The sequence below is a fragment of the Phascolarctos cinereus genome, unplaced genomic scaffold (assembly GCF_003287225.1).
Source record: "Phascolarctos cinereus isolate Bilbo 61053 unplaced genomic scaffold, phaCin_HiC Scaffold_2;HRSCAF=192, whole genome shotgun sequence".
Taxonomy (NCBI): Eukaryota; Metazoa; Chordata; class Mammalia; order Diprotodontia; family Phascolarctidae; genus Phascolarctos; species Phascolarctos cinereus.
This window is the reverse complement of record NW_027555625.1, coordinates 275,581,479-275,608,782: the sequence shown is the minus strand read 5'-3', so window position 1 is coordinate 275,608,782 and position 27,304 is coordinate 275,581,479. Positions and strand designations below refer to the sequence as shown.

Below are 27,304 nucleotides of genomic sequence, written 5' to 3'. Positions count from 1 at the left end.
GCTCGGTTGGCTTTTCTTAAAACATACCATCATACTTTCTGTTCAGAAATCTTCAGTGATTCTCCGTTATCCTCATTTTTGCTTGTCATTTAATTTCCTCCATAGTCTGGCCTCAACCTTTCTTCCCCAAACTCTCTTTGGTTATGTAACATTTTATGAAAACAACAAAATCTGCTAACCCCTCTACTCTTTCTAAATTCATCTCCTACTCATTTCTTTTTTTTTCTTTTAAAATTGTTTCCTTGCTGTTTTAAAATCATATTAATTTCCTATTCATTCTTAACCCTCTGCTGTAGTGATATTAGTTGTTCTAGTGAGACTGGTGTTCTGATTGACCTCCCAAACAGACTATTCTTCCCCCTCTCCCTCCACCAATGCCTATATTTACATCTTTCTTCCCTTCAATCCAAATACTATTCCTGTCTTCTCCGAGGAGTCCATTGTGACCACTCTATTCCTTAGTGACCTTTCTTTTCTCTGTGTCCTGATATACTTGTCTGTAGGGACCATTAGCATTCACTATCTTGAATTGTTTGCTAACTTTTCATGCTGTACAGATCTTCCTTTCTTCCACTGAGACCATAAGCTCCTCTATAGCAGGAATCATCTCCTGTTCTTGTTTTGTTTCCTCCATAGTACCTGGTATAGTGCCTTGTACATTGTACTCAAGGGGAAGTGGTGAGATGAATGAATTATAATAAATGGGGTCTAGTGTACTAGGAGGTCCTGTAGGGGGAGTCCTTTCCCTATCCAGAACTGACCTATGTCCCTGAAGGCACTAAGGTTAAGTTCCTTTTATGGGCCCAGCCTTGAGCTAGACAAAGAATGACAGATAACTACAGCCAAAAGAAACTTAGTGATTCCCTAGAGTTTAGTGTCCAAATTAATCGTTTTACACAGTAAAACTAAAGCCTACTAATTGACTTGCTCAAGGGCAAAGAGATGGCAAATAGAAAAACCAGTGCTTGAACGAGACCTTTATTTTCATAAATGAAACCAGAGATGTGCTGGTAAATGTTTAACAGCTATATCTCAAAAAAAAATTGCAGTACACATTTTTCAATTTAATCTTCATGATTATTAATTTTTTCTCCTTCACCATTTAAGTCTAGACATCAACAAAACAATAAATCAGGCCCTAATTGGCAGCATTTGCTGACTGCTCAAACTGAAAATTTAACAATCCGCTTGCTAGAGGTTGTTTGAGCTGGCTCAAGCATACCTCTGACTTCATCCCCAACCTTCTGAATTCAAATCCAGATCTCTTTCCCTACTACTATGCTTCCATAAATGAGACAGCCATGGAAGAAGAGCCATTCTTAGAATCAGGAAGAGCATGGGTCAAATCCCAACCCAGACACATGCTGGCTTGTCATTCTATTCCCAGAACCTAGCACAGTGCTGGCCTGGCACATAATAAGTGATCGATAAATGTTTCTAGGTGACAAAGTGGGTAAAGCACTAACCCTAGAGTCAGGAAGACCCAAATTCAAATCTGGCCTCAGTCACTTAATAGCTGTGGGACCCTGAGGGAAAAACAACAACAAAAAACAACCTTCTGTTTGCCTCAGTTTTCTCAACTGTAAAATGAGGATAACAGCATCCAACTCACAGGTTTGTTATAAAGGTCAAATGACATGATGTGTATAAAGTACCTGGCACATAGTAGGCACTATATGAATACTTATTCCCTTCCCTGATCCTTCCCTCGATTGATTGATTAATTGGCTGTGGGACCCAGAACAAGTCACTTAACCTTTTTGAACCCTTAAGGACTTTCTAAAACTGTATGTTAAAGAGCAATAGCTAATCTTCACTGGTAGAGGGAGTTTTTTTCAATAAGAGTTCCCTACACATACAAAATCACAAGACTAGACTTCCCCCATTGCCTACTCCTAAAATATTTCTATAAACACTGGCTGGAGTATTTCTATTACCTCTGGAGGTTTTTCTGGGCTTCTCCTGAGGATAATGACCTTAAAAATGGATCTGGATATGGGTCAGCATTATAGATATGATTCCTGTCCAGGGCATTGGTCAGTCTAGCATCTCTTGCACCATGATCAGAGAATATGACTTGGCACATAGTGATTTAGTCCTATGCACTTGTGTGTTCTAGCAATACCTGAACACATTCTATGGCTGCCCCAAGGAGAACTGCAACCTGTTTGTGCTGAAGGACACCCTGAAGAAGATGCAGAAATTCTTTGGGCTGCCAGAGACAGGGGAGCTGGACCAGAGCACTATTGAGACCATGAAGAAGCCACGATGTGGGAACCCAGATGTGGCCAACTACAACTTCTTCCCCCGGAGGCCCAAGTGGGAGAAGAACCAGATCACATACAGGTGCCCAGGGAAGGGGAGAAGATTGGGGGGAGGCCTAGAGCAAGAGAGAAGGAAATATGAGATACCAGATATATGAGGGCTGCAAAGAAATAAGGTTGTAAGCCTCTGGGACATCAGGCTACAGATTAAAAGGAAATATAGTCATCTCAGCCCTGCCCTGATCTTCTTTCTGGGCCAGGATCCATGGGCATCTTGGAGATTGGTAGGTGAAATGGAAAGGTGGGGAAGTGAGAAGTGTCAGGGAGTGGGAGATTATAGGAGGAGGTATTGCTCCTTGGTTGTAGGAATGTCTCATTTTTACATTTGATTCTCAGCTTTTAGTGCAGTGCCTGACATGGAGTAGGTACTTAATAAATGTTTGTTGATTAATTATTTTTTTGGCTGGAGAATTTCAGTGATAGGATTTAGAGCTGCAAGAGACCTTAGAGCTCATCTAATCTTAACTTGGAGTCCAAGAACTTAAAAAAAGAAAATTTTTTAACAACTGTATTTCAACATAATTGATTTCCCTTGCAATCCTATTTTATGTGTAAAACATTATTTTGAGAAGAGTTCCATTAGCCTCATCAGACTTCCAAAGAGGCCCATGACACAGGAAAAAAAGTTAAGCTCTGATCTACCCCAGCACCCTCATTTAAAATTAGTTCAACAAACAGATAAGGAAACAGAGGTCGAAAGGATTAGGTGGGGATGAAGGGGATGAATTAACCCCAAATAGTAAGTAGCAATGCCAAAATTCAAACCCGGAGCCTCTTACTCCAAAACCAGGGCTTAAAATCATTTTCAACATTTGTTAAGCACCTACAGTGTGCAGAATACTGCGGTATCCCTGGAGAAGACAACAAAGCTTAGATAAGGTTTCTAATGGGACTCACAGTCTAGTAGGATGATGCTACCAATAATGATATAACATAAAATATGACAAATATTTTGAGAGGTGCAAAATGAAAAAGCTTTGAGGTGGCATTACTGTCACGGGTCAGAGAAGGTGGCATGGAATTTTAAGATATCATCTGCTTCTCATGACTAGCAGATTAAATTCTATTAATTTCAATTTAATTTAATTTAACTATCTTTTTGTATAAGGCGCTGTACTAACTGGTGAAGACATAAAATGAAAAGTAAAGCACTCAGTGGAAAGGAACTTAGATTCCAGTGCATATATGTACCTCATACACAGAGAAGTGAATACAACAGCAGGGCTAGGGGGAGCAGGGAAGGCTTACAAGGGTGCTGAGGGATGGAGTTGAGGAAAGAATTCGTTACTGACATAGATTCATTATTAACATTTTCTTGTGCAAATGCCTGGCGGTATGGGATGGCATATTGAATTTGGGGAACAGCTAGTAGTCTAGTTTGGCTGGTCTGAAGAGTGTGTGAAGGTTGGAGTCATGGGAAATCTGGCTGGGAAGGTAGACTAGAGCCATAGTAGCAGGGGCCAATCAATACGTCTGAATTGCCTAGAGTCTTTAGGGAACCACTGAAGTCTTTTTTGTTTTGTTTTTAAACAAGGGAATCATATAGTTAAACAGAAGTGTTTTAGGAAGCTGCATAGAGGAATGATTAGAAGGCAGGAAGACCAGTTAAAAACCTAGCCTACATTAGTCCAAGTGTGACAATGATGCTGGGGGATGAATGGCAAAAATGTTGTGGAGGTTATAAAGACCATCTTCAGAAGTAATTTCTACCTCTGAGAGGAAGCATGGTATAGTGAATAGTAGTTTACCTCGGAATCAGGAAGATTTAGATTCAAGTCCTGCCTCTAACCCATGCTGGCTGTGTGATCCTGGACAAGTCTCAGTGCTCCAGACACATCTCTAAGATTAAAGGTGGCAAAGCATATGCTGCTTTGCATTTAAAGAGACAATCTCCTTATCTGGAGCTCCCTACACCAATGAAATCACAGGCCATAGACCCTGGCTTCTACCATATAAGTGACACAGTCCTCTGTACTATTACCTGGAGGAAGTGTATCATCCCAAGTCTTCGATGAAGGGTGAAATAGTATCAATTAGACTCATGATTTCATTGGAATAGAGAACTCCCAAGAGAGGAAACTCCCTCTATTAATACTGACTGGCACCTTATCTACAACTTATAGATAGCTGCCTAGAACATTGTCCAGGGTCACAAAGTCTGCATCAGAGGCGGGACTTGAACCAATGTCATCTTGGCTTTCAGGCTAGCTTTCTATCCACTACATCATGCTGACACCCATGGAAACTGGGCTGGAAGAAGGTTAGCTTGGAACTCCATTGCATTGTGGGAGAGATATTCCTGTTATAATGCTTTCCCTGTCCTCCATTCTCTTTGCCTACCTCAGGATCATTGGTTATACACCTGATCTGGACCCTGAGACTGTGGATGATGCTTTTGCTCGAGCCTTCAAAGTCTGGAGTGATGTGACACCCCTTAGGTTTTCACGTATCCATGATGGGGAAGCTGATATCATGATCAACTTTGGTCGTTGGGGTAGGTGCTATAGATGCTGGTAATACCCAGGAACAATAAAAGGATGTATTGACCTTTTAGGTCTAACTCCCTCATTTTACAGATGAGGAAACTAAGACACAGCACAGTTAAGTGACTTTCACACCTAATAAGTACCTAAGACAGGACCTTTTATAATTTTTTGTTTTATTTCAATTTTATTTTATTTTCCATTCTGAATTCTCTCCCCTTCATCTTCCCCATCCATTGAGAAGACAAAAAAAAAAGAAAGAAAGAAAATCCTTTATAGATATGTATAGCCAAGCAAAAAAAAAACTCCCACGTTGGTTAGAGAGAAAAGAAAAGAGGAGAAAAGGAAAAAAAAAATGTGCTTCCATCTTTACTCAGTCCATCAGCTCTCTACCTGGGGGTGGACAATGTATTTCATCATGAGTACTTTGAAATTCTGGTTGGTCATTATGTTGATCACAGTTGTAATTCTTTCAAAGTTGATTTTTTTTTACAATACTGTTATCATTATATAAATTGTTTTCCTGGTTCCACTCACTCCACTTTTCATCAACTCATTCAACTCTTCCCAGGTTTTCTTTCAAAGTTCATTATCTTTATTTTTTTAACCTTATATTGAAATGAAGCAGATATTTGAAACTCAACATAAGCTACACAGTTTTTTAAAGTTGTTCCAACAGGTGATACTGACATACATCCAAGCAAAAACAACTTTGATTTTTTTTGTTGACCTGTCTACAGGAATTATCTGCTTTAATTTTCTAGTATACATAAACCAGAATTCCAAGTACAGTTTTTTATACTTGCATATGTTTATGACAAATTCTCATATTATTGATTCCTTATTATATTCTTCCCACCTTTCCCACCTTCTACCCCTAACTTCACATTCTCTTTAACTTCCTTTTTTAAAATAACATTTTATTTTTCCCCAATTACATGGAAAAATAAGTTTGACATTTCTTTTTTTAAATTTTTTATTTCCAAATTCTAGCCCTCCCTCCCCTTTAGTTCATTATCTTTACAATATTTTTGTCATTGTATAAATTGTTTTCCTGGTCCTACTCACTTCACTTTTCATCAGTTCTATATAAGTTTTTCCAGGTTTTTCATAATTTATTACAGCACAATAATAATTCACAAATTTAATATACTATAACTTGTTCAGCCATTCCCCAACTGATTGACAACCCCTGTTTCCAGTTCTTTGCCACAATGAAAACAGTTTCTTTAAATAATTTTTACATATGACCAAGACCACATTTGAGCCTCAGGTCTTCCTGACTCCTATTCTAAAACCCTATCCACAAAACAATGCTGCTGGAGGATCAGTACTGGCAATTCTTTCCTGAGTACCTACTTTGCCCAGACTTGTTCTAGGCTTGGGTTAGAATGGAGGGTATTATGGATAAATGTTTTAATAGCAGAGCAGTTTTGACATGGGCCAAAGACATGGGTTTGTCAATGACCTCATATGATTTCTTTTATGATTTCTTTATTTATTTGGCAATTGGGGTTAAGTGGCTTGCCCAGGGTCACACAGCTAGTAAGTATCAAGTGTTTGGTCTGAGGCCGGATTTGAATTCAGGTATTCCTGACTTCAGGGCCGGTGCTTTATCCACTGTGCCACCTAGCTTCCCCTGACCTCATATGATTTTTCAGAACAAGTCAGAACCTTAAGTAAATCTGGGTTGTCCTGGATGTCCTAAGTTTCTCGTTGATTGGTGGGCAAAGTACTGCTGGGAGCCAAGGAACTGATGGCTATCTGTGCGTTGCAGAGCATGGGGATGGGTACCCCTTTGATGGGAAGGATGGACTCCTGGCTCATGCCTTCGCTCCTGGAACTGGTGTAGGAGGAGACTCCCATTTTGATGATGATGAGTTATGGACCCTGGGAGAAGGACAAGGTAAGAGCCTGACTCTCCCCATTTCTCCAGAGTTGCCTTTCCCCTACATACTTCCTGGAGTCACCTTTACCACTACAACCTTACTACTTCCCTTTACTCATAGAATCCAAGTACATGGAGAATATCTCTCCTTTTCCTCATCACCCTGTAATACCCACCGTGTACCCCTCTCCCTCCCTTCCCATCATCTGGAAACACTGTGCTTTCCCATTTGGCAACAAATAGTTGGAACATAGGCTATCCCACAGACATTCCTCAGCAGCAATGATAGCAGCCAACACTTATTTAGGGCTCACACTTTTCTAATCACCTGACATACATACATTATTTCATTTTAGCCTCAAACAACCTTCTTACACAGCAAGTATTATTATCCTCATATATCAGATGAGGAAACTGAGTCAGAGAAGCAAAGAAATTTGCCTAACATCACTGAATGAGTAAATGACAGGACTGGGATTCCAATCCAGGCTTTCTGACTCAAAATCCAATGGCCTTTCTAGAGCTACAGTGACTGTGTGTCCTCCCTTGACACTGCTATGTGCTTGTCACCTGTCACCTGTCACTAACTCAAAAAGGTCCTCTTTTTTGGGAAAAAAAAAACCTGGTGATTTTGTTACATGACTGATAAACCAGAGAACAGATGTCAAGAGAAGACACCAATTACTACTTTAAGGATTACTAAGTACTTTCCTCATAACACTGTGGGGTATGTGGTCAAGTACAGGTGATGCAACACAAGTTCAGGAAAGTTAAGTGACTTGCCCAAAGTCATACAGTTGATTGGTTTCAGAGTAATCCAGGTCTCTTGATTCGCTGCTCTTCCTACTCTGCCCTGCTGCCTGAATTGTGTTACATATCTCCCTGCTTTCCAAGTTTTCCCCTATTCCAGTTTTACCCCTCCTCTACAACCCCATAGTCCTTGATTTTGAATAAGGTAGTAACAGCTTTCCTGTTGCCTACAGTGGTCCGAGTGAAATATGGGAATGCTGATGGTGAGTATTGTAAGTTTCCCTTCCTGTTCAATGACAAGGAATATACCAGTTGCACGGATGCTGGCCGTAGTGATGGCTTCCTCTGGTGTGCGACCTCCTACAACTTTGACAGTGATGGGAAGTATGGCTTCTGTCCCCATGAAGGTGAGTTCCCCTCTTCACCAAAGTTTTCTTGTGCCCTCCGTATATAGCTTACCATTCCCCCTTGATAATGAAAAACTGTGTAGAGCCCCCTGTCAACTTTGGACTTTCCCTGGATGTGGTTTCCAAGTGTAGAATAGGGGTGGGAAGCACCATGTCTTTCTAAGAATTGGTTATTCACTCTGGGAGTGGAATCAAGGTGACTGGTTAGAAGGTTTAGGATGGGTCAGGGGACCAGTTTATGGGGCAGAAAGCAGGGCTCATAGACTGAGGCTAGGCTGACTACCTGGCTCTGGGAGGTGAAAACTCAAGGGGCCAAAGGGAGTACTAGCAATGGGTCCTCCTTGATTTAACCTCATGTTAGATCTAATTTATGTTGTGTATCCTGTGTGTGTGGGGGGGCAGCTAGGTGGCTCAGTGGATAGAGCACTGGGCTTGAGTCAAGAATACTCATCTTCATGACTTCAAATCTGGCCTCAGACACTTATTAGCTGTGTGACCCAGGTCAAGTCACTTAACCTGGTTTGCCTCAGTTTCCTCATTTGTAAAATGAGCTGGAGAAGGAAATGGCAAACCACTCCATGATCTTTGTCAAGAAAACCCCAAATGGGGTCATGAAGAGTCAGACATGACTGAAACGACTGAACAACAATAACAACAAATGTGGAGTACTCTATAAGAGCCGGGACTGTCTAAAATTTGTATATTCCTTCATGTCTAGCACAATGTTCCGCATATAAAATGCCCTTAATAAATGTTTCTTGTATTTGTTGTTGCATCTGCTGTCTCTCTCTATGCCTCTGTATGTCCTGATGGCTCTATGTGTGGCTGTATCTATACCTGTCCTTGGAGATAAGAAATGACTCTGTGTGTGTGTTTGTGTGTGTGTGCACATGAATATGTGTGTGTGTGTGTGTGTGTGTGTGTGTGTGTGTGTGTGTGTGCTAGCATATAAAACTTCTGGACTTTTGACGTTATAAGGAAATTATTTTTCTTTACACATTTTAGGATACATTTACATTTTATTTCACCTTATGAATCTAAAGCCTTTTTGTTTAGCAACAAAACAAAAAGAAATCTATCATATATAACTTGGTTTGCTCATAAATTCACAGTTTAGAAACGTGAAAGCCTAGGCCTGACATATATTTAGACATGGGAAGGCCTAGGTAGGAAAAAAATAGAACAAGTAAGTGATGAGGGAAACATTTTCTCTTTAATCCCCTTTCTTGATTTTCAAGGTTAAAAATGATGATGACAATAAAGAGATTTCTGGGTTGTTTTTCCTGATAATTTACCAACTCTAGTCTGCATCTCTAAGCACATGTAGTAGCTATCTGTTTCTGTTTCCTTCTGTGTCTGAAGACAGAGATATACTTCATCACAACTAAACATTGAATACCAGCTAGTCTTGGCATGAAGGAAAAACAATTAGCAAATTAATCCATGTTTCTATTATGCTTCTGTTAACCAAATTAGTCATTGTTTTACATGAACATGCCTGATTCCAGTTCATAAGATCCATTAGTAAATTAAAGTTATTGGTTTTATAAAAGAATCATTTCACTGACTTCATTGAATTTTCTGTATCATGTAGTTCAACCATCATTTTTACATGCTGATACTTCTAATCAAATTAGAAGACCTTATTAAATAAATCAGTAACTTTGAGGATAGAAGCAAGAATAGAATGCATCTATTTGGTGATTGTTTTCCCCCTGTTTTTTGGTTTTGAGACAGAGTGTACATATTTGGGATAGAAGTTCCTATTACTCAGTACCTCCTGACTGCTGATTCAGTGTCTCCTTCAACCCCTGTATGTAGAGGAACATGGGGCTGAGAGATCAGTGAGGAGCCAAGGGGCTTCCTGGGTGGGCAAGGGAGCAAAAGAGGGTGGGGCTGATGTTAGATGAGGAGGCTGGAGCCAGTCAAATTCAAGCTTAACTCTTTGACACTTCCCAAAATGAAGACCTGAGAACCTCTGGCCCCTCTCCCAATCCCTGCCCCCTTTATTCCTAATGTGCCTAGGGAGCAGGATAGGAGTCTCATGGAATACATCCAAGAATGTAAAATCTAGTGTCCTTGAGTCTTAGACTGGGGGCTGTGAGTGGCATTAATCCCATTCCAGTTATAGTAGAGTTAAAGCTAGTGGGGGTGGGGAGTGAGATCACCTCTGGCCCTGCTCAGCACAGATGGTCCTCATTAGACTGTGTGGTTTTGCTTGTTGGCAATTCCAGAGATACAACATTTTGCAGATTGGGGGTGGGTGAGGGGATTAGAAGAGAGGCCAGGGAAAGAAAACCCATAGCTTGGGCACTGTCTTCTGCCCTACACTCTTGGGTGATGGTTTTTTTCTTGAGGTGTCAGAGAGGGAGCTTTAAATATTTTTAAAGACCTCCTTCCTTCAAGATATCTGTCCTTCCTTCTACTGTCTCTGTCCTTGTTATTTCTGTCTTGGGTAGGGAGTGGAATCTACTAGGGGAGAAACTGGGAAAGAGGAAGGGTAGGAGATAAGCAAGACAATTAGATATCTGATCTTGACTTCTATCTCTTGCTAAATGTGTGTGTGTGTGTGTGTGTGTGTGTGTGTGTGTGTGTGTGTGTGTATGAATGTGTACATACGTATGTTTATCTCATCTGTCTCTGATTCTCCACAGCTCTGGTTACTATTGAGAAATCACAGATTAGGGAGAGTGGAAGGATACATAGCTAGCTATGACTATGTATGTGTTTATAAGTATGTGCATGGGGGAGCACATATATATGTGTACATGAACTAACACAATCTCTCTCTCTGTCTCTCTCCAGCTCTGTTTACCATGGGTGGGAATGCTGAGGGGCAGCCTTGCAAATTCCCGTTCAAGTTCCAGGGTACCTCTTATGACAGCTGTACTACTGAGGGCCGAACAGATGGCTACCGCTGGTGTGGCACTACTGAGGACTATGATCGTGACAAGAAATATGGTTTCTGCCCTGAGACTGGTGAGAGTCATTGCCTTGTATTTTGTCTTTCCACAGTGCAAATGGAGAATTTGAGATCATCTCTCCCTACTCCTCCCTACCCCTCCAGCCCCATATTCAGGGTTTTATCTATTTTTCTTTCTCTCTGTTTCTTCCACTTTTCTCTGTCTACCTCTATGTTTCTTTATCTCTGCTTCTTGTTCCCCTACTAGAATTTTCCTTCCTTCCTTCATTTCATTTCTTCATCCATACATCCATTGAATAAATATTGAGCACCTCTCCTGCCTAACTCAGTGGAAGACATTATGGGAGCTGCAAAGATCTCAATGAGCTCGATGATTTCCTCAGCTCTCCCCTACTCAAATTTCCTTTATTTCCAGTACAACCACCTATCACCTTTAATGGAGAATTCTTGACTTGTTTGGGCAAAGGCAGGCAAGGAGGAGTGGAGAGGCTGCTATTAGACATACTGACTATCTGAGATGTCTCTCTATAATGTCTTCCTCTGGTCCTCCTTCCCAGTTCCCTTCACCTATACTCTTCTCTTCTCACAGCCATGTCAACTGTTGGGGGGAACTCTGAGGGTTCCCCATGTGTCTTCCCCTTCACCTTCTTGGGCAACAAGCATGAATCCTGTACAAGTGCTGGCCGAAGTGATGGCAAAATGTGGTGTGCCACAACAGCCAACTATGATGATGACCGAAAGTGGGGTTTTTGCCCTGACCAAGGTATTAGGGATACATGGGAGGAACAAGGGAGGGGGTTACATCCACTCTACTGAGCCAAGATATCATTTTTCTCCCCAGCACAGGCAGATATAACTTCTCTATAGTCTTTCCTTCCTCATCCCCACTTTAAAAAGAGTCATATCAGCCTCCTTTGAACCAACCTCTCTTGGGAAAAAGAGTTTCTTTCCAAATTTAGCCCTTTGCCCCAAGACCAAAATCAGACTTTTGGGGAATGTTAGAAAAGTTCTCTCAATTATACTCCTAATTATCATAGAATGATAGGATTTAGAGCTGGAAGAACCATATGATAGTTTCCCTCCTCTCCCAGATGAGGAAACTGAAGCTCAGAGGGGTTAAATAATTTGTACAAGGTTACAAAGGTAGTAAGGAACAGAGCTGATATTTTAACCAAATCTTCTGACCCCAAACCCTTTTCCAGTATACCATGTTTCCTCCATCATTTGAGTATCTACTATATAAAGGGTATTGTCCTAGGCACCAGAGATGCAGAGATTAATAATACTGTCACTGCCCTCAGGGAGCTTACACTTTAGTTGAAGAGAAAGAATCACAAAGAATTGTAGATGCTTGGAGTTGGAAAAGGCCTCATAGATTGCATAATTCAACCCAACCCACACCTGGATAAGAATTCTCTCAGTAACACCCCCAACAAACAATCATCTAGCCTTTTCTTGAAACTAGTGGGAAGGAATCTATTGCTTCCCAAGTCAGTTAATTTTACTTTGGGACAGCTGTAATTTTAAGGGAGTTTTCCTTATATCAAACTAAAATCCAAGCACATGTATGTCCAGTGTCAGATAAGGGACACAGATAGTGAATGGAACAGATAGACAGGCACACTTATTTTCCTCTTTAGCCCTTTTTTGTCTCCATGCCCTTTCTATTTCATTCCTGTCCTTCAGGGTATAGCCTGTTCCTTGTGGCAGCCCATGAGTTTGGCCACGCTATGGGGCTGGAACACTCAGAAGACCCTGGAGCATTGATGGCACCAATCTACACATACACCAAGAATTTCCGCCTATCCAATGATGACATCAAGGGCATTCGGGAGCTGTATGGTAAAATCCCAGCCCAGTGGGACATGAGGACTGGATCTTCTATTAGTACTGCCAAAGAGAAAATTTAAAAAAAACTATATAGCCACAACAAAACGGATCAGTAAGAGCAGCTTCAGTTTCTCTGATATAGTCTTGACAAATACTAGTCAGATGGCAACTTTGCTGGCAACCTTCTACAACAGTCTACTAAAGCTGCCTGGTTGTAAACAGAGAGACTTAAGACTGGAGGGAAAATTAGGCTGTGCAAAGACAAGACATAATGGGGGGAATTTTGAAGACTTCTAGCTTGGGATTTAAGGGGCTTCTAAAATGAGGTTCCAAAGCTAGCTGGAGCTTGCTCCTGGGTGTGGGTGGGGTGACAGTGTAAGTAGGAGCCATTCTGTTTGACCACGACATGTAATGGGTGTGGGGGAAGGGAGGGGAAGGTCATAGGTCACTCCTGAATTCTGGGAGAAGGATCCAGGATCACATATGCTTATCTAGGGTCCTCCACTGACACGGACACTGGCACTGACACTGGCCCAACCCCCACCCCGGGGCCTGTCACCCCTGAGATCTGCAAACCGGACACAAACATTGTGTTTGATGGCATCTCACAAATTAGAGGAGAAACATTCTTCTTTAAGGACAGGTGAGTGATGGGCCCTACTTCTGTTCTCTAGTCCTTAACCCCTTCTCCATAGCTTGTGTCCACTGCCCCCTTGTTCCTGCCTTACGCCCTTACATTTCTACTGGTGCCAGGACTGAAGGAGGCTTCTCTGCAACTCCAGTCCCAGGTTAAACTGTCCTGATCTTGGGAAGTAAGTTACCACAGGAGCAAGGTAAAGATAAGTACCCTCACTCAGGTCTGCAGTATGAGTCATAATCATTTACACTTTTTGGTGGCTGAGACCAGATTCAGAGAACTACAGTGGAACATTCCAGAATGTTATACTGAACCAGGAACTGGGCAATGAGACCAGAATGTATTTTATTATAGTAGCTGCAAATGTTGGCTTTGCAACCAACAGTTTGCAAGGAGATGAATCTTCTCTAACAGAGTTATTAATTTTATAGCCAACAAAAATATTCATAGATTGTTAAAGCTGGAATGAAACTTTGGGATTCAGCCCACTCACATGACTATATAGGAGGGAAATTGAAGCTCAAAGTGACTTCCCCAAGGTCACAAAAAAGTAGTTGAGTTGGGACTGGTCGAATGAGCTTTCCATTTGAGATTCTTTCTTAGCCTTTTGATGGGGAACTTAATGTCACTTGTAGCTTAAAAGTAAGTAAGAAAAAGGCTCTTCCCATAAGAGGCTCTGGCTCTGGAATTAAGTGGACCCCAGAGAAGTTAGAGCCTTTCTATAGTTCTTACAGCTTGTGAAGGGGGGAAGTTTCCTCTGGATTTTGTATTCAGTTATCTCCTAGACATTTTAATTGTGGAAATCAAGGGACCAGTCAGGAGTTTCTGGGTCACAGATACTTTTCAGCTAACAACCAGAGAGGACTGCTCAGAAGAAATGCCAGAGGAAATGACCAACTCCAATGGAAATGCCCCAGTCTGGCAGCTCAGAGGGGTTTCCTTGATGACTCTCATTACCCTAGAATTTAAACTGCCTCCGAGGTACACAGCATGGAGAATAGCGCAGTGCCAAGAAGCTCTGTGTGGTCTTTAGAATTGCGACATGAGGACTCAGAATGTTCTGTAGCATAGAGAACCCTGTTACCCATGGCTGGTCTTCACTGAATTGAGATAGTCACAATTTTTTCACTAAATTAGTAGGTTCTGGAATCAGTCAACAACAACTTTCCAGGTTCCTAATATGTTCAGGACACTGGTAGAAGCCAGAGATATAAAAGTATAGGAGATAAAAGTTTTTGCTTTCAGGAAGCTTATAAACTAACATCAGAAATATGATAGATGCATGTGAACAGAAACTAAAAAACTGTAAAGAGTATGTGCTGAGTATCTATTAGGGGACGTGGGGGTATGATAACATTTACTGTAAAAGTCACTGTGGACTGGTATGGATCAAAGAAGCCTTTCTGGAGGAGGGCGGAGTGATAGTAAGGCTGCCCCATGCAGCTCAGGATACAGTGAGCACACCTCAGGACATGGCATCTGGGCAAGCCTAATTTCTCTCATTTCCTCCCTCTCTCATTCCAGTTCATTCCCTTCTTCCTTCCCTCTCCTATGTAGCTGATGACTATCATGGCCTGGTGACTTCCTCTGGGGAGTCTGACTGGGACAGGCCAGGTATGAGGGAAGAGATAGCTTGGGGGACTTTGTGAGGGGGAGTGGGAAGTGGCCATGAGGGTGAATCTCCCCAGACTTTTTTGTCTGTCCACTCAGGTTCATGTGGCGGACGGCAAACTCAAGGGAGAAGCCCACAGGGCCCCTGCTTGTGGCCACATTCTGGCCAGAAGTTCCTGAGAAGATAGATGCAGTGTATGAGGCCCCACAGGAGGAAAAGGCTGTGTTCTTCTCAGGTACTGATGGATGGAGGGAGAGAGGAACAGGGGTACTGTGTTGTTGACCTCAGTGACCTTGAACAAGTCGCTTAACTGCTCTGTGCCTCAGTTTCCTCATCCATTAAATGAGGTGCATTGGACTCAAAGGACTATGAAATTCCTACCTCTAAATCTATAATCCTATCTTGATAATATTAGGTGAAGACTTCAATCATCATATCCACTTGACCTAAGGCTTACGCATACAAACTCAAGCCAGCCCCTCTCCCCAACCCCTCAGGTCCTTTCCGTTCAAACCACCTTCCCACTGAACCTCAGGCTCTTTTCTCTGAAACAAAATAAAATGAGACAAAAACAAAGCACCTGTCCTCCTCCTCACCTGCTCATTTCATCCTCTGCCCTTCCTTCCAGTACCATCTCCTTAATATCCCCAAACTCTTTTTATCTTTTTATTCCCTGGCTCTTTTCACTTTTATCCTCTGTTCCTGGGCTAACTGTGGATCTGTTGTCTGCCCCCATCCTTCTTTTGCATAAAATTATGTGTCCTGAAAATTGTTCCAATGGTTGAACTTGGGGCTTGGACAGAGATCTTCCCATAACACACAGTTCCTGTTCTCAGGAGCCCCCATCACAGAGAGCACCCCCTCCCAGACAGATGTTGGGTGAGAGTGATTGATTGGTGGGGGGTATTCTATGCGCCTAGATCACCAGCATGACCTTTGTCACCATTTCAGGGGATGAGTACTGGGTCTACTCAGCCAGCACCCTGGAGCGGGGCTATCCTAAGAAGCTGACTAGCCTTGGTCTGCCTCCAGATGTTCAGCATGTGGATGCTGCCTTCAGCTGGAGCAAAAACAAGAAGACATATATCTTTTCTGGGGACAAGTTCTGGAGGTAGGTTTTGCTGGCTCTTGTTAGGCGATTTGTTAATTTTCTAAATACTTTCAAACTGATTTCATGTTGATTTTCTACGCAAAGTCTCTTGGAATTGCTTCTCAGATCTTTTCTTGTGTCAGGCCCACAGACATGCACAGACACAGGAAGTACAGGATAGCTTTCTCCAGGGCAGTGGTAGAAGGAAGAACAGAGAGACTGATTTAAAGGGCAGACAAAAGGGTTTCGTGTTTCTTGAGACCACGTCCTGGTTTTGCAGAAGAGACAGAGAGAGATCGATATCTCATTGTTTTTGTCTTAATGAGTTTGAGAAACTGGCTTGTTTGCCATGTAATGATGATCTTATGAGGTTAATTGGTTGGATCCTCTTTCCATTTTACAAATGAGGAAGATATACTCTGGAGATCATTGGATTTTGAGCCAAATGGGACATTAGAGATCATCTAGTCCCTACTTATGCCCACACAAATAATAATAATAATAATAAATAGCTGAAATGCATTTGGAACTAAATTGTTTTTAAAGTACTTTACATATATTGAGTATATATATATGCATATATATATATATATACACACATATATAAATGCATATGTTTATATGTGTGTATGTATAAATACATATACATTTGGAGAGAGAGAGAGAGAGAGAGAGAGAGAGAGAGAGAAAGAGAGAGAGAGAGAAAGAGAGAGAGACTGTCTAGCCATGTGACCCTGGGCACTAAGTCACTTAAACTTGTTTGCCTCAGTTTCCTCATCTGCCAAATGAACTGAAAATAAATAGCAAACCACTATAGTATCTTTGCCAAGAAAATCCCCAAAGGGGTCACAAACAGTCAGACATGACTGAAAATGACTAAACAATAACAAATGTATATGTTCATATATATATATATATGTGTGTATATATATGTATATATATATGTATACATATTCACACATATATGTGTGTATAAATTTATACATTTAAGCCACTGGAGCTTAGAACTGCACTAAGACTTTTGGGCCTCCCAACAACCCAGTGAGATAAGTACTACAGGTATAAATATGACCATTTTACAGATGTAGAAACTGAGGCTCAGAGAATGAAGTGACTTGACCATGATCAGTTAGCAAATACCAGAACCCACTAGGTGGAGCAGTAGTTAGAGCAATGGACTGGGAGTAAGAAAGACATGAGTTCAAATCCAGTCTCTGCCTCTTACTAGTTGTGTGACCCTGAGCGAGTCATTGGACCTTGTTTATCATGTATCTGCAAAATGTAGATAATAATAACACTTACCTGCCAGGGTTGTTGTGAGGATAAAAAGAGTTAATATAAAGTGCTATATAAGTATTTTTTAAATCTGTGATTAGATCTCTGATCTTAGAGGCTGGTTCTGTCTTAAGTCTGTGTTAGGATAGAATTCCAGATTTACTATTAAGTCACTTAGCAGCTAAGTTGATTTATATCTCAGCCAGGAAGAGAAAATCAAGGCAGACACAGACGTAATAAGAATCATACACACCCAAATATTACTCCCTGACTCTAACTCTAATACTCCATGGACTAGATGATGGATGGGCAACCTGCAGCCTCGAGCCTGCATGTGACCCTCTAGGCCCTTAAGTGTGGCCCTTTAACTAAACAGCTTTGTCCTGTGAAGTTTGGATTCAGTCAAGGGACCGCAGTTGAGGACCTAGAGGGCCTCAAGGCCGCAGGTTCCTCACACTTGGACTAGACCATCCAAGCATGCACATCTACCCACCACCCATTTTGCAATGAGGCCCAAGGGGAGGAGGTGATTTATGCTAGGTCACAACAGTAATAAGAAGCATATCTGGAGTAGATGCTTTTTCACACCAAACTGAGGCTAAATGACTTCTCTAAAGCCCCAGTGTGAGTTAATGCCAGAGTGGCAATTAGGACTCATAGTCTGATGTGCTTTCTAACTCTCTACACATCACCTCTCAGTGTTTGGACAGTAGGTAGGGTGGTTAACAGCTATGCATATCTAGTCCATCCTCCAGTGAGATCTTCTCTCCTCCTCCAAGGCTCTAGGAGCCGGCACCAAGCTCCCTGGCTGCCTACTAACATACACTGTTATTAACTACACCCAAAATGTTTCTTAGGGAAACAGCTTAAAAGACCCAGGACAGAGGCAGGGCAGAAGAAAGGCATCTTTCAACTCCTCTCTCCCACACAGTCCTCTTAATTCCTTTCCTTTCCTTCCCTGATCTCAGAGGCTGGTTCTGTCTTCATTCTGTGTCAGGACAGAATGCCAGATTTACTAAGTTGATTGATATCTCAGCCAGGAAGAGAAAAGCTATGCAGACAGACATGATAAGAATCAGACACATCCAAATAAACACACATCCTACAGGCAAAAATATGAAGACACATAAACACACACAAGAGCATATACACACAGAAGCACACAGGTAGGTCCCCTACCCACACAAGCAATGATAACAACTAACATTTGTATGGGACTTCAAGGTTTGCAAATCACATTCTATACAGCATAGCAGAGTGGAGAGAGAAGAGAGAGAGATGGCCTTGAAGCTCAAAGATCTGAGTTCAAATCCTGCCTCTGACACATACTGTCTGTGTAACTCTGGTGAAGTCACTTAAACTCTTAGTGCTCTAGAAAATTCCCCAAGACCACAAGTTGTAGAAAAGGTATGGGCCTTCCTTGGTAGAGGGAATCTACTCACCTGGGAGTTCCCTATACCAATGAAATCTCAGGTCCAGTCCCTATCCTTTATATACATTTTCTTACTTGGGCCTCACGGCAACTTGTGAATTACATACTACAGGTATTATCCCTGCAAGTATCATTTTAAAGATAGTAAAGATAAGAGAGGTTAAGTTATTGTCCTGTAGTCACACTGCCGATAAGTTTAAGAAGCAGGATTTGTTAGTTTTTGTACTTCCTTCTTCAACTGGCCAATTGTGTTTTTTAGGGACTTGTTTCCTTCAGTGTACTCTTCTGTTAGTTTTTGTCCTTCCTTCAATTGGCCAATTGTGTTTTTTAGGGACTTGTTTTCCTCAGTGTATTTTTTTTCCAATTGGCCAATTGTATTTTTGAAGGACTCTTTTACCTCTCTCATTGGACTATTAAAATCCTTCTTGAGCTCTTCTAAGAAGGCTTTTTGGGCTTCAGACCAGTTCATATTCCCTTTTGTTGTTGCAGATGTGGGTTTGTTGACAATGTTGTCCTCTTCAGAATTTCTGTCTTGATCTTCACTCTTCTCATAATATGAATCTATGGTACCTTTCTTTTTACTCATGGTGTTTCTTTATTCCCTGGCCTTTAAAGAGATTGAGCTCTCCTGCTGGGGAACAGAGGGTACTGACCCAAGCTTCTTGTGTTGGGAACCTAGGTCTTGGTCACTGGCTTTGTGTGCTGGGGCCTCTTATGCTGGTAATTGGAAGCTATAGGTTTCTGGCAACTTACCTTGTGTTGGGCTGGAATCAGCAAGGCTGGAACTTTCAGGCAGTTCTAGGTTGCCTGCTTTTCCTTTCCTTTAGCTTTTTTCAGCTCCTTTTAGATGGGTGCTGCAGGGTGTTTATCTGCCTAGGGGCCCCTGCAGTGTTGTCTCCCTCGTTTCTGCTAATGCACCAGGAGATTCCTTTGCGGTGGAGTGCTGAGGCACCTGGTGGTTTTCTGAGCTGGTTTCCACCGGTTACCCCTGCCCTCACTGTGGCACTGGGAGGTCCTGGTGTTGGTGTTTGCCTGCTGTACCACCTGGGCTTCAGGATTTCTTCACAATTGGAGGCTTCAGGGCTCCTACAGCTCACCTGGTGTTGGGTTGGAATCAGCAAGGCCTGGGCTTTAGGAAGCCTTTAGGTTGTTTTCTTCACCTCCTTTCAGATGAATGCCACAGGGTACTTATCTGCCTGGGGCCCCTTGTAGTTCTGCCTCCCTTATTTTTGCTGAGACACTGGGAGACCCATTTGCTGGGCTGCTGCACTGCTGCTCCTCGTCTTCCTTCTAGTTCAGGTGTTCCAGGGTTTTTTTCTGGGGTAATATTTTCTGGGTTTTCAGAGGTTGATAGGGGAGAGTGAGAGCGACTACCTTTTTACTCCGCCATCTTGGCTCGTGGAAGCGGAAGTCCAAGAAGCAGGATTTGAATCTACATCTATCTCACTCCAAGGTTCTGCCTAGCTAAGTTTCTATACAAAGTGTCCAAGAACAGCTTCTCAGATCATTTTTTGAGGCTCCCAGACTTGAACTGATGGGAAAGTACGGGAGAGTTTTCTTCAGCAGGGCAATGGTAGAAGGAGTAACAGAAAGACTGCTATAAAGGGCAGACATAAGAGCCTTTGTTTCTTGAGGCCACATCCTGGGTTTGCAGAGGAGACAGAGAAAGAGACAGAGAGAGAAAGAGAGAGACAGACAGAGAGACAAAGACAGAGACAGAGAGAGAGGCATATCTCATTGTTTCTATCTTAATGAGTTTGAGAAACTGCCCTGCTTGCCATGTACACATGGCCTGGGAATCTTGTAAGCTTTTTGTTGTTCAGTCATTTTTCATTCATGTCTGACTCTTCATGACCCCATTTGGGGTATTCTTGGCAAAGACACTCAAATGGTTTGCCATTTCCTTCTCCAGCTCATTTTAGAGATGAGGAAACCAAGGCCAACAGGGTTAAGTGACTTGCCCAGGGTCACATAGCTAGGAAGTATCTGATTTTAACTCAGGAGGATGAGTCTTCCTGACTTCAGGCCCAGCTCTGATCCACTGTGCCATCTGGTTGCCTTATGTTGTCAGCAGTAACCCCTTAATATTTGTGCTGTAGTTGTAGCCCTGGAGGGTTAAATAGGATCACAGATTTAGAGCTGGAAGGGACCTAGTCTAATTCCCTAAATATTTGTCAGTCAAGCAGGCAGTCTGCTTTTTCCTGAGCATGCCTGGGTGCTGAGAAAGAAGGTATAAATTTGATAGCAATGTCCTTTAGGACTTTGCCCATGGCATTGATAAAACGTTTGGAATGTACAGGGCTGGGCAGAGAGTTCTAGGGCCTTCCACTAGAGACTTCCTTCTAAGTTAACATTGGATCATTAATGTCTATGGGTTCCACTGTCCAATTCAGAGTGGTACAATAAGAATAATATTAATTTTAGAGTGAGAAGACCTGGATTTAAAAATGCCTCTGAGGGGCAGCTAAGTGGCGCAGTGGATAGGGCACTGGATGAGGAAGTCTGGATCTCTGAAGTCTGAGTTTTATGACTGTGACCCTAGTAGGGTCAGGATGGGAGATGGGATGGAGAAGAAGGAAGGACATTTTAGGGATGCGGAGGCTTTGGAAGAATATTACACTTAGTGATGTAGTAGGGTAGAGAGGAAGAAGTAAAAAATGACTACAACATTGTGTGCCTAGGTAGGGAAGATGGTAGGCAACTTGGTTTTCTTTCTGTAAGTTTATCTGAAGGACCTAGATTGACAGCTAGCACACCCTCAACCAGCTTCAAACCAGTAGCTATTACTCAAACATGGAAAAACCTAACCCATGACTAATAGCTTTTTAATAATAACATTATCTATAAATTACTCTCCCACATATTATTGCTTCTGAACTTCACAACACTGATGATCTGGGCAGGGCAGGGACTATCATAGCCATTTGACACTTGAGATAATTAAAGCCGTTGGGTGGGATTGGGGGTAAGGGTCTGCAGTAACATCAACTTGAGAAGATTGTCCTGGGCCCCATGCTCAGCCTGGAATCATCCTTGATTCAGAGCTAGAAGAAACCTAACATCTAGTCCAACCCACTCATTTGTATACAAGGAAACTTAACTCCAAAATGGTGAAGTACTTGCTTCAGTTCACATAGTAAGTGGCTGGACCCCAATTCAAGCCCAGCTCCTTTTGCTCCAAATCCAACACTCTTTCATTAAAGAAATCATTTCAATCAAGTAGATAAAGGCATGTTTAACAAATTTGTAGGTGACATAAAATTGGGAGGGAGAGCTAACATTATAAGTACTCTAGTACTTAAACAGGTTGCAATGGTGGGATGAATCTAAGATGAAATTTATTGGAGAGAAATGAAAAGTCTAACACAGGTTTAAAAAAAATCATCTTCTTAAACACAGGATGGGGAAGGTGTGAATAGCCCCAATTTGTCTGAGGAAGATGTGCAGTTTTTACTGGATTGCAAATTCAGTTTGAGCTAATAGTTGATTTGGAAAACTATTAAAATTAATGCTGTGCTAGATAGCATGAAAAGATACATTATATCCAAAACCCAGGAGATGATAATTCCTTTGTACTCTACTCCAGTCCTACTATATCTAGAATGATATGGTCAGTTCTACTCACTACATTATAAGAATAAGCTTTATATATGTGTATATAATTATATTAATTAATTATATTAATATTACATATTATAATATATATTTACATCACCTACATTTCCAAATGTATCTTCTTCCCTGCTTTTGTAGCAGCACATGTGATGTAGTAGAAAGAGCACTGGCACTGGAGTCAGAGAACTTGGGTTCAGATCCCACTCCTAATGCTTCCTATATGTTTAACCATAGAGCAAGTCACTTAGGGAACAAGTCACTTAGCTTCCCTAGACCTCAGTTTCATCATTTGCAAAATGAAGGAGTTTAGTCTAGATGACTTCTGACTTCCCGTCCAGCTCTAGAGCTGTGGTCTTAAAATGGTTGCAAGAAAGAATTTTAAAAAGAGGGGGAAACAATTTACTAAAATTAACTAACCTATAGAAAAAAATTCTAATAATATATGAAAATTTACCCCACTAAGAGTCTTCCACCTCTACAAAGAAGATAGGGGTGGAGGGACACTGATAAACTGGAGAGTTTTCAGAAAAGTGAAACCAAGATGGTGAAAGACGTCAAAATCAAGCAATATAAAGACTCGTTGAAGAAAGTAGGAATGCTTAGTCTGGGAAAAAATCTTGGGATTGTAATTGTTGGCTGTCTTCAAGTATTTATAGCAGAGGTGGGGAACCTGTGGCCTCAAGGCCATATGTGGCCCTCTAAGTCCTCAAGTACTTTCCTTTGACTGAATCTAAACTCTGGGCCACAGGTGCCCCACCCCTGGTTTATAGGATTGTTATGCAGAAAAGGGATTATTCTCTTTGTCCCAGAAGGCTGAACTGTAAGTCTTAAGCGATGGTTTCTGACTGACAGTTTTAGGCTCATTGAAAGGAAAAACTTAACATTTAGAGCTATCCAATAAGAGAATGGTAGGTCTTTGGAGGTTGTGGGTTCCCATTACTTGAAGTCTTCAAGTGAAGGCTAAATGATTGTTTTACCTATTGGAGATGTCACAGAGAACATTCTCTGACAGGTTCAGTTAGACTAGAAAGTCTTTGAGATACCTTCCGCTCTGAGATTTTGTGATTCTTTGATAACGTGGGTGACTCAAGGCCATACATACAGTTAGTGGCAGATTTGATATGAGGACAGAGGTTTTTTTTCTCTTCAAGCCCCATACCTTTTCCACTGCACTGTTACAGCATCTAAAGATTTTTGTCTAGATTGCAAGGTGTATGGAGGAGTCTTTGGCCATATTTGCTACCCTGCAACAGGGTGGACAGTAGAGGTGCACTCTGTGGAGGTCTTACTGGCCCTGGGATTAACTGTGTTCTCCACTTCCTGATTCCTGCCCAATCCTGTTCCTCCTTAGGTACAATGAAGTTAAGAAGAAAATGGACCCTGGCTTCCCCAAGCTTATCGCTGATGCCTGGAATGGAATCCCTGATAATTTGGATGCTGTGGTGGAACTGCAGGGAAGTGGTGAGTTGTCTAGGCCTTTCCTGCCTTTCTAGGACTAATCGCCTCCTTCCCCCACCTCAGTCCCAGGCTCCCCGTGGTTCCTCAAGTACACACTCATTCATTGTATAGAGGAGGCATGAGTCTGCCTAGAGAAAACAAACAGCCCCTTCAGCCTCATGCTGGGAGAGATTCCAGAGCAGCTGACCTCTGCTCAACTCAGCCTGGCTTCTGTCAGGAAAACCAAGAAAGGCTTCACTGGCACCCTCACAGCTGCCAGGCCTAAAGAAAGGGTGGCCCTAGAGTTGGGGTGGCCCATGCATACCTTTTCTCCCTGCCCCTTCCCTCCCAGTTACTCAAGCCCATCACGATTTATAGACCTGTCCTGTTTGAATTTATATTGGCAACCCAGTACCAAAGAGCAACATTACATTCAAGGAATGACTTATTTCATGGTTTAATTGAGATGTTACTGATTTATTCATGATTCTCTGCTGAGAACAAATAGCCCCTGAACTGCTTCAGTTGTTCCTGGCCCTCTGGTGATGCTTAGCCAATATTGAACCCTGGGCACTGATCCCTATTCCTGAGGTGGCTTTGAGGGATCCTCCAAGGCATGGCTGGCAAGTTAATGCCACTTGGGAATTGCAGTGAGAGCTCAGTTTACGTCAATAGGGATCTACCAAGAGCCTGTTCTGTCTAGTGCTGTGCTAAGCATCATGGGAGGTAGAAGTAAAAGCATCTAGCCTCTGGCCTGTAGGAGTCTGCAGATCTAGTTCCAGAGACAAGATCAACACAGCAGGAACGATTATAGATCAATATAATGCAGCATCAGATTTCTTCCTGCATCATAAAGATCATAAAGACTATAGCTCTGGAGCTAGAAGGGATCTTAGAGATCATCTATCCCAGCATTCTCTTTTTATGAATGAAGAAAGGTAGTGAAGTGACTTAGCCAAAGTCACACAGGTAATAAACAAAAGAGGTGGGATTGGAATTCAGGTCCATGACACCAGTGCCAGAGTTCTTTATACTGTCCCACACTGCCCCCCTCAAACTTAATGTCCAATGAGAGTTCAGAGAAAGGGAAGATCAACACCTATCGTTTCCTTTCTCCCCCAGGACACAGCTATTTCTTCAAGGACTGGTATTACCTTAAACTGGAGAACAAGAGTCTGAAAATTGTAAAAGTTGGAAACATCAAATCCGACTGGCTGAGCTGCTGAATTTTGCAAACTCTCTGTAACCCCATATTTACGTCTCTTATCCCTCCCTCCTTTGTCTGTCACTAGCTAGATCTGAATACTCATTACTAGCCCAGGCTGGTACTGGTTGCCCCAAGCATTAAGGACCTATTGGTCAATTCTCTTACATTTCGGTAATTTAAGATTTTGTACAGTGGCCTCCCCTCCTAACCCAATTCCCTAACCTAGGGATATAGATGTTTATTATATATACTCCCATCTCCTTCCTTTCCCTCTCCTGCCCTACCTCCAGGCCCCCAGTAGGGGTTGAATGAGCCATGGAGGGTCTCCTGGTGTTTACTCCCTGCCTCCGAGGAGATACTTGGATATCTTCTGGGTAGCCCTGCCAAGGGCTCCCCTGGTGCTGCCCACCCCCAAGACTTTTCTCCCTTCTCTGCTCCCTCAAAGCCCAGCAGATACTATCTGACTTGGGCACTGGTGGCCCTGACACCCTGCCATAGAGCCCTGGGAAGGAGTCATGGTCTAATGGCAGCTGTGTTAATCTGCTGCCCAAGTATTAGATTCACTAGCCATTTGCTTCAATGCACTTTGGTCTTTTTTTTGTTTGTTTGTTTTTTGTTTAAAATTCATTTCTGGACAGAAGGACTCAGGTTTTCTGAAGTCACTGCATGATGTGCCGGGCCACATAATAATGTTTAACTGGTTCATGTTTTATAGCATTTTCCCAGCTGTCATGACCCCTTCACATCTGGTGGAGGGGAGAAAAAAAAGCCACAGTTCTTCCTCTTCCCACTCCTTCCTTCCCCATGAGAAATGTCAACAAAAATGAATAAAGAAATCCATTGTGCCCCAGAGTGTTTGAGGAACATTGCAGTAGCTCATGGGAGAGGTAGGTAGCTGAAGCAGCAGGAAAGAGAAGGGACTCACCATGAGCAAGCTCTCAAACCCTCCCCCACCGATGGGGGAAGATGGTCTAGGATGCCTATATAGAGCAGATCCTCCACATACATAGAGGTAGTTCACAAACTAGAAACCTTTAGTGTAATGTTCAAAGGGGAAAGAACACCAGACTAGAAGGAAGGAGACGGGGATTCCAGTTCTGGCTCTGCAACTAGTTGGCTTTGTAATTTGGGTCAATTTACTTCAGATCACCAGGCCTCAGTTTCCCCCTCTATAAACAAAACAAAACAAAACAAGCTATCATCTAGTTCTTCCATGTCTTGTAGACCATTTAGGACAGGGATGTGGGTAAGGTGAAATGGGAGTTATAAATAATGAATACAGCATTTATTAAGCACTTAACTATATGCAAAGCACTGTGTTAAATGCTAGAGTTACAAATAGAAAAATAAGACAGTTCTTGCTTTCAAGGGGCTCACATTCTAACGGGGGCAACAACACATTTGGATGGTTTCAGTTGTAAGTCAGATGGAAAAGTCCCATGGTCCCTAGAATGTAACAGCAAAGCCAGTGGTAATGCCTCTTCTTTCATGTCACTTTCCACTGATAAAATCTTATCAGTATTTGATGATGAATCATTTGACAAGTACCAATGATTTTAGTGGCAAGAATTTTCTTTTTGGGGTCTTAAAAAATGTGGCTACAGCCCCCATAGGAGCAATTCTCAGGCTGCATCTTCATAGAGATTGCTTCCCGGGATGATGTCTGGGAGTACTAGGTTAGATGCATCATTATTCTAAAAGTTTTGGGGTTTAAGATCTTGGAATGCCTCCATCAGGGTATGGGGTGACGGTGGTGGTTTGATTTGCCTGGCACATGCTGCTTCCTATCTCTTCCTCAGCTAGGCTGGCTTGCCTGCCTTGTGTGTGTGAGTTGTTTGGCAGTTATTTAGTAGAGGTGTTCACAAGATGCCTTAAGTCAGTGCCTTTCTCTTCTCTACTCTCTCACTTCCAGTTCTACCTCCCTCCTCCAACAAGTCCCAGAAGGTAAGAGAGAGGAAGCTGCAGAGGCCAGCTGAATGTAGCCAGAACTGGATGCTCATGGATGGAATCACACAGGGATGAATATACAAAGCAGGTTGGGGAAAATCCCCAGCCCAGCAGACAGATTAGGATCAGAGGATTTAGAGCTGGAAAGAACTTTTGAGGACATAAGAGTTCAACCCCCTCAGTGTTGAGATGAGAAAGCTTAGGCCCAGAGAGGCCAAGAAGAGACTCATCCAGGGTTAAAATGGTAGCAGGTAGCAAATCTAGGAATAAAATCCAGGTCCCCTGACTCCAAATGCAATGCTTTTTCCACAACACAAATCTGCTTCTGTTGTTTCTGTCTCAGGATAGCACTCCTGACAGTGCTCTCTGGATGAATATTAACAGTGCAGTTAACCTGCTGAGAGATGTAGTTATAGTAAATGTGCCCAAGTCTCTCTATACTGGGTT

The 27,304-nt window shown here is 42.2% G+C and overlaps 1 protein-coding gene across 1 annotated transcript in view; it reads left to right on the top strand.

The window, feature by feature from the left end:
* Window positions 1-25,760, top strand: part of MMP2 (matrix metallopeptidase 2) — a 31,762-nt gene extending 6,002 nt beyond the window's left edge. Inside the window, exons 2-13 of the mRNA XM_020985196.2 lie at window positions 2,120-2,346; window positions 4,670-4,818; window positions 6,585-6,713; window positions 7,679-7,852; window positions 10,658-10,831; window positions 11,365-11,538; window positions 12,462-12,617; window positions 13,101-13,248; window positions 14,953-15,089; window positions 15,806-15,965; window positions 23,618-23,727; window positions 24,826-25,760. Coding sequence (XP_020840855.1) covers window positions 2,120-2,346; window positions 4,670-4,818; window positions 6,585-6,713; window positions 7,679-7,852; window positions 10,658-10,831; window positions 11,365-11,538; window positions 12,462-12,617; window positions 13,101-13,248; window positions 14,953-15,089; window positions 15,806-15,965; window positions 23,618-23,727; window positions 24,826-24,929 — 1,842 coding nt within the window. The 3' untranslated portion in view covers window positions 24,930-25,760. The remainder of the gene's footprint in view (window positions 1-2,119; window positions 2,347-4,669; window positions 4,819-6,584; window positions 6,714-7,678; window positions 7,853-10,657; window positions 10,832-11,364; window positions 11,539-12,461; window positions 12,618-13,100; window positions 13,249-14,952; window positions 15,090-15,805; window positions 15,966-23,617; window positions 23,728-24,825) is intronic.
* Window positions 25,761-27,304: the final 1,544 nt, after the last annotated feature.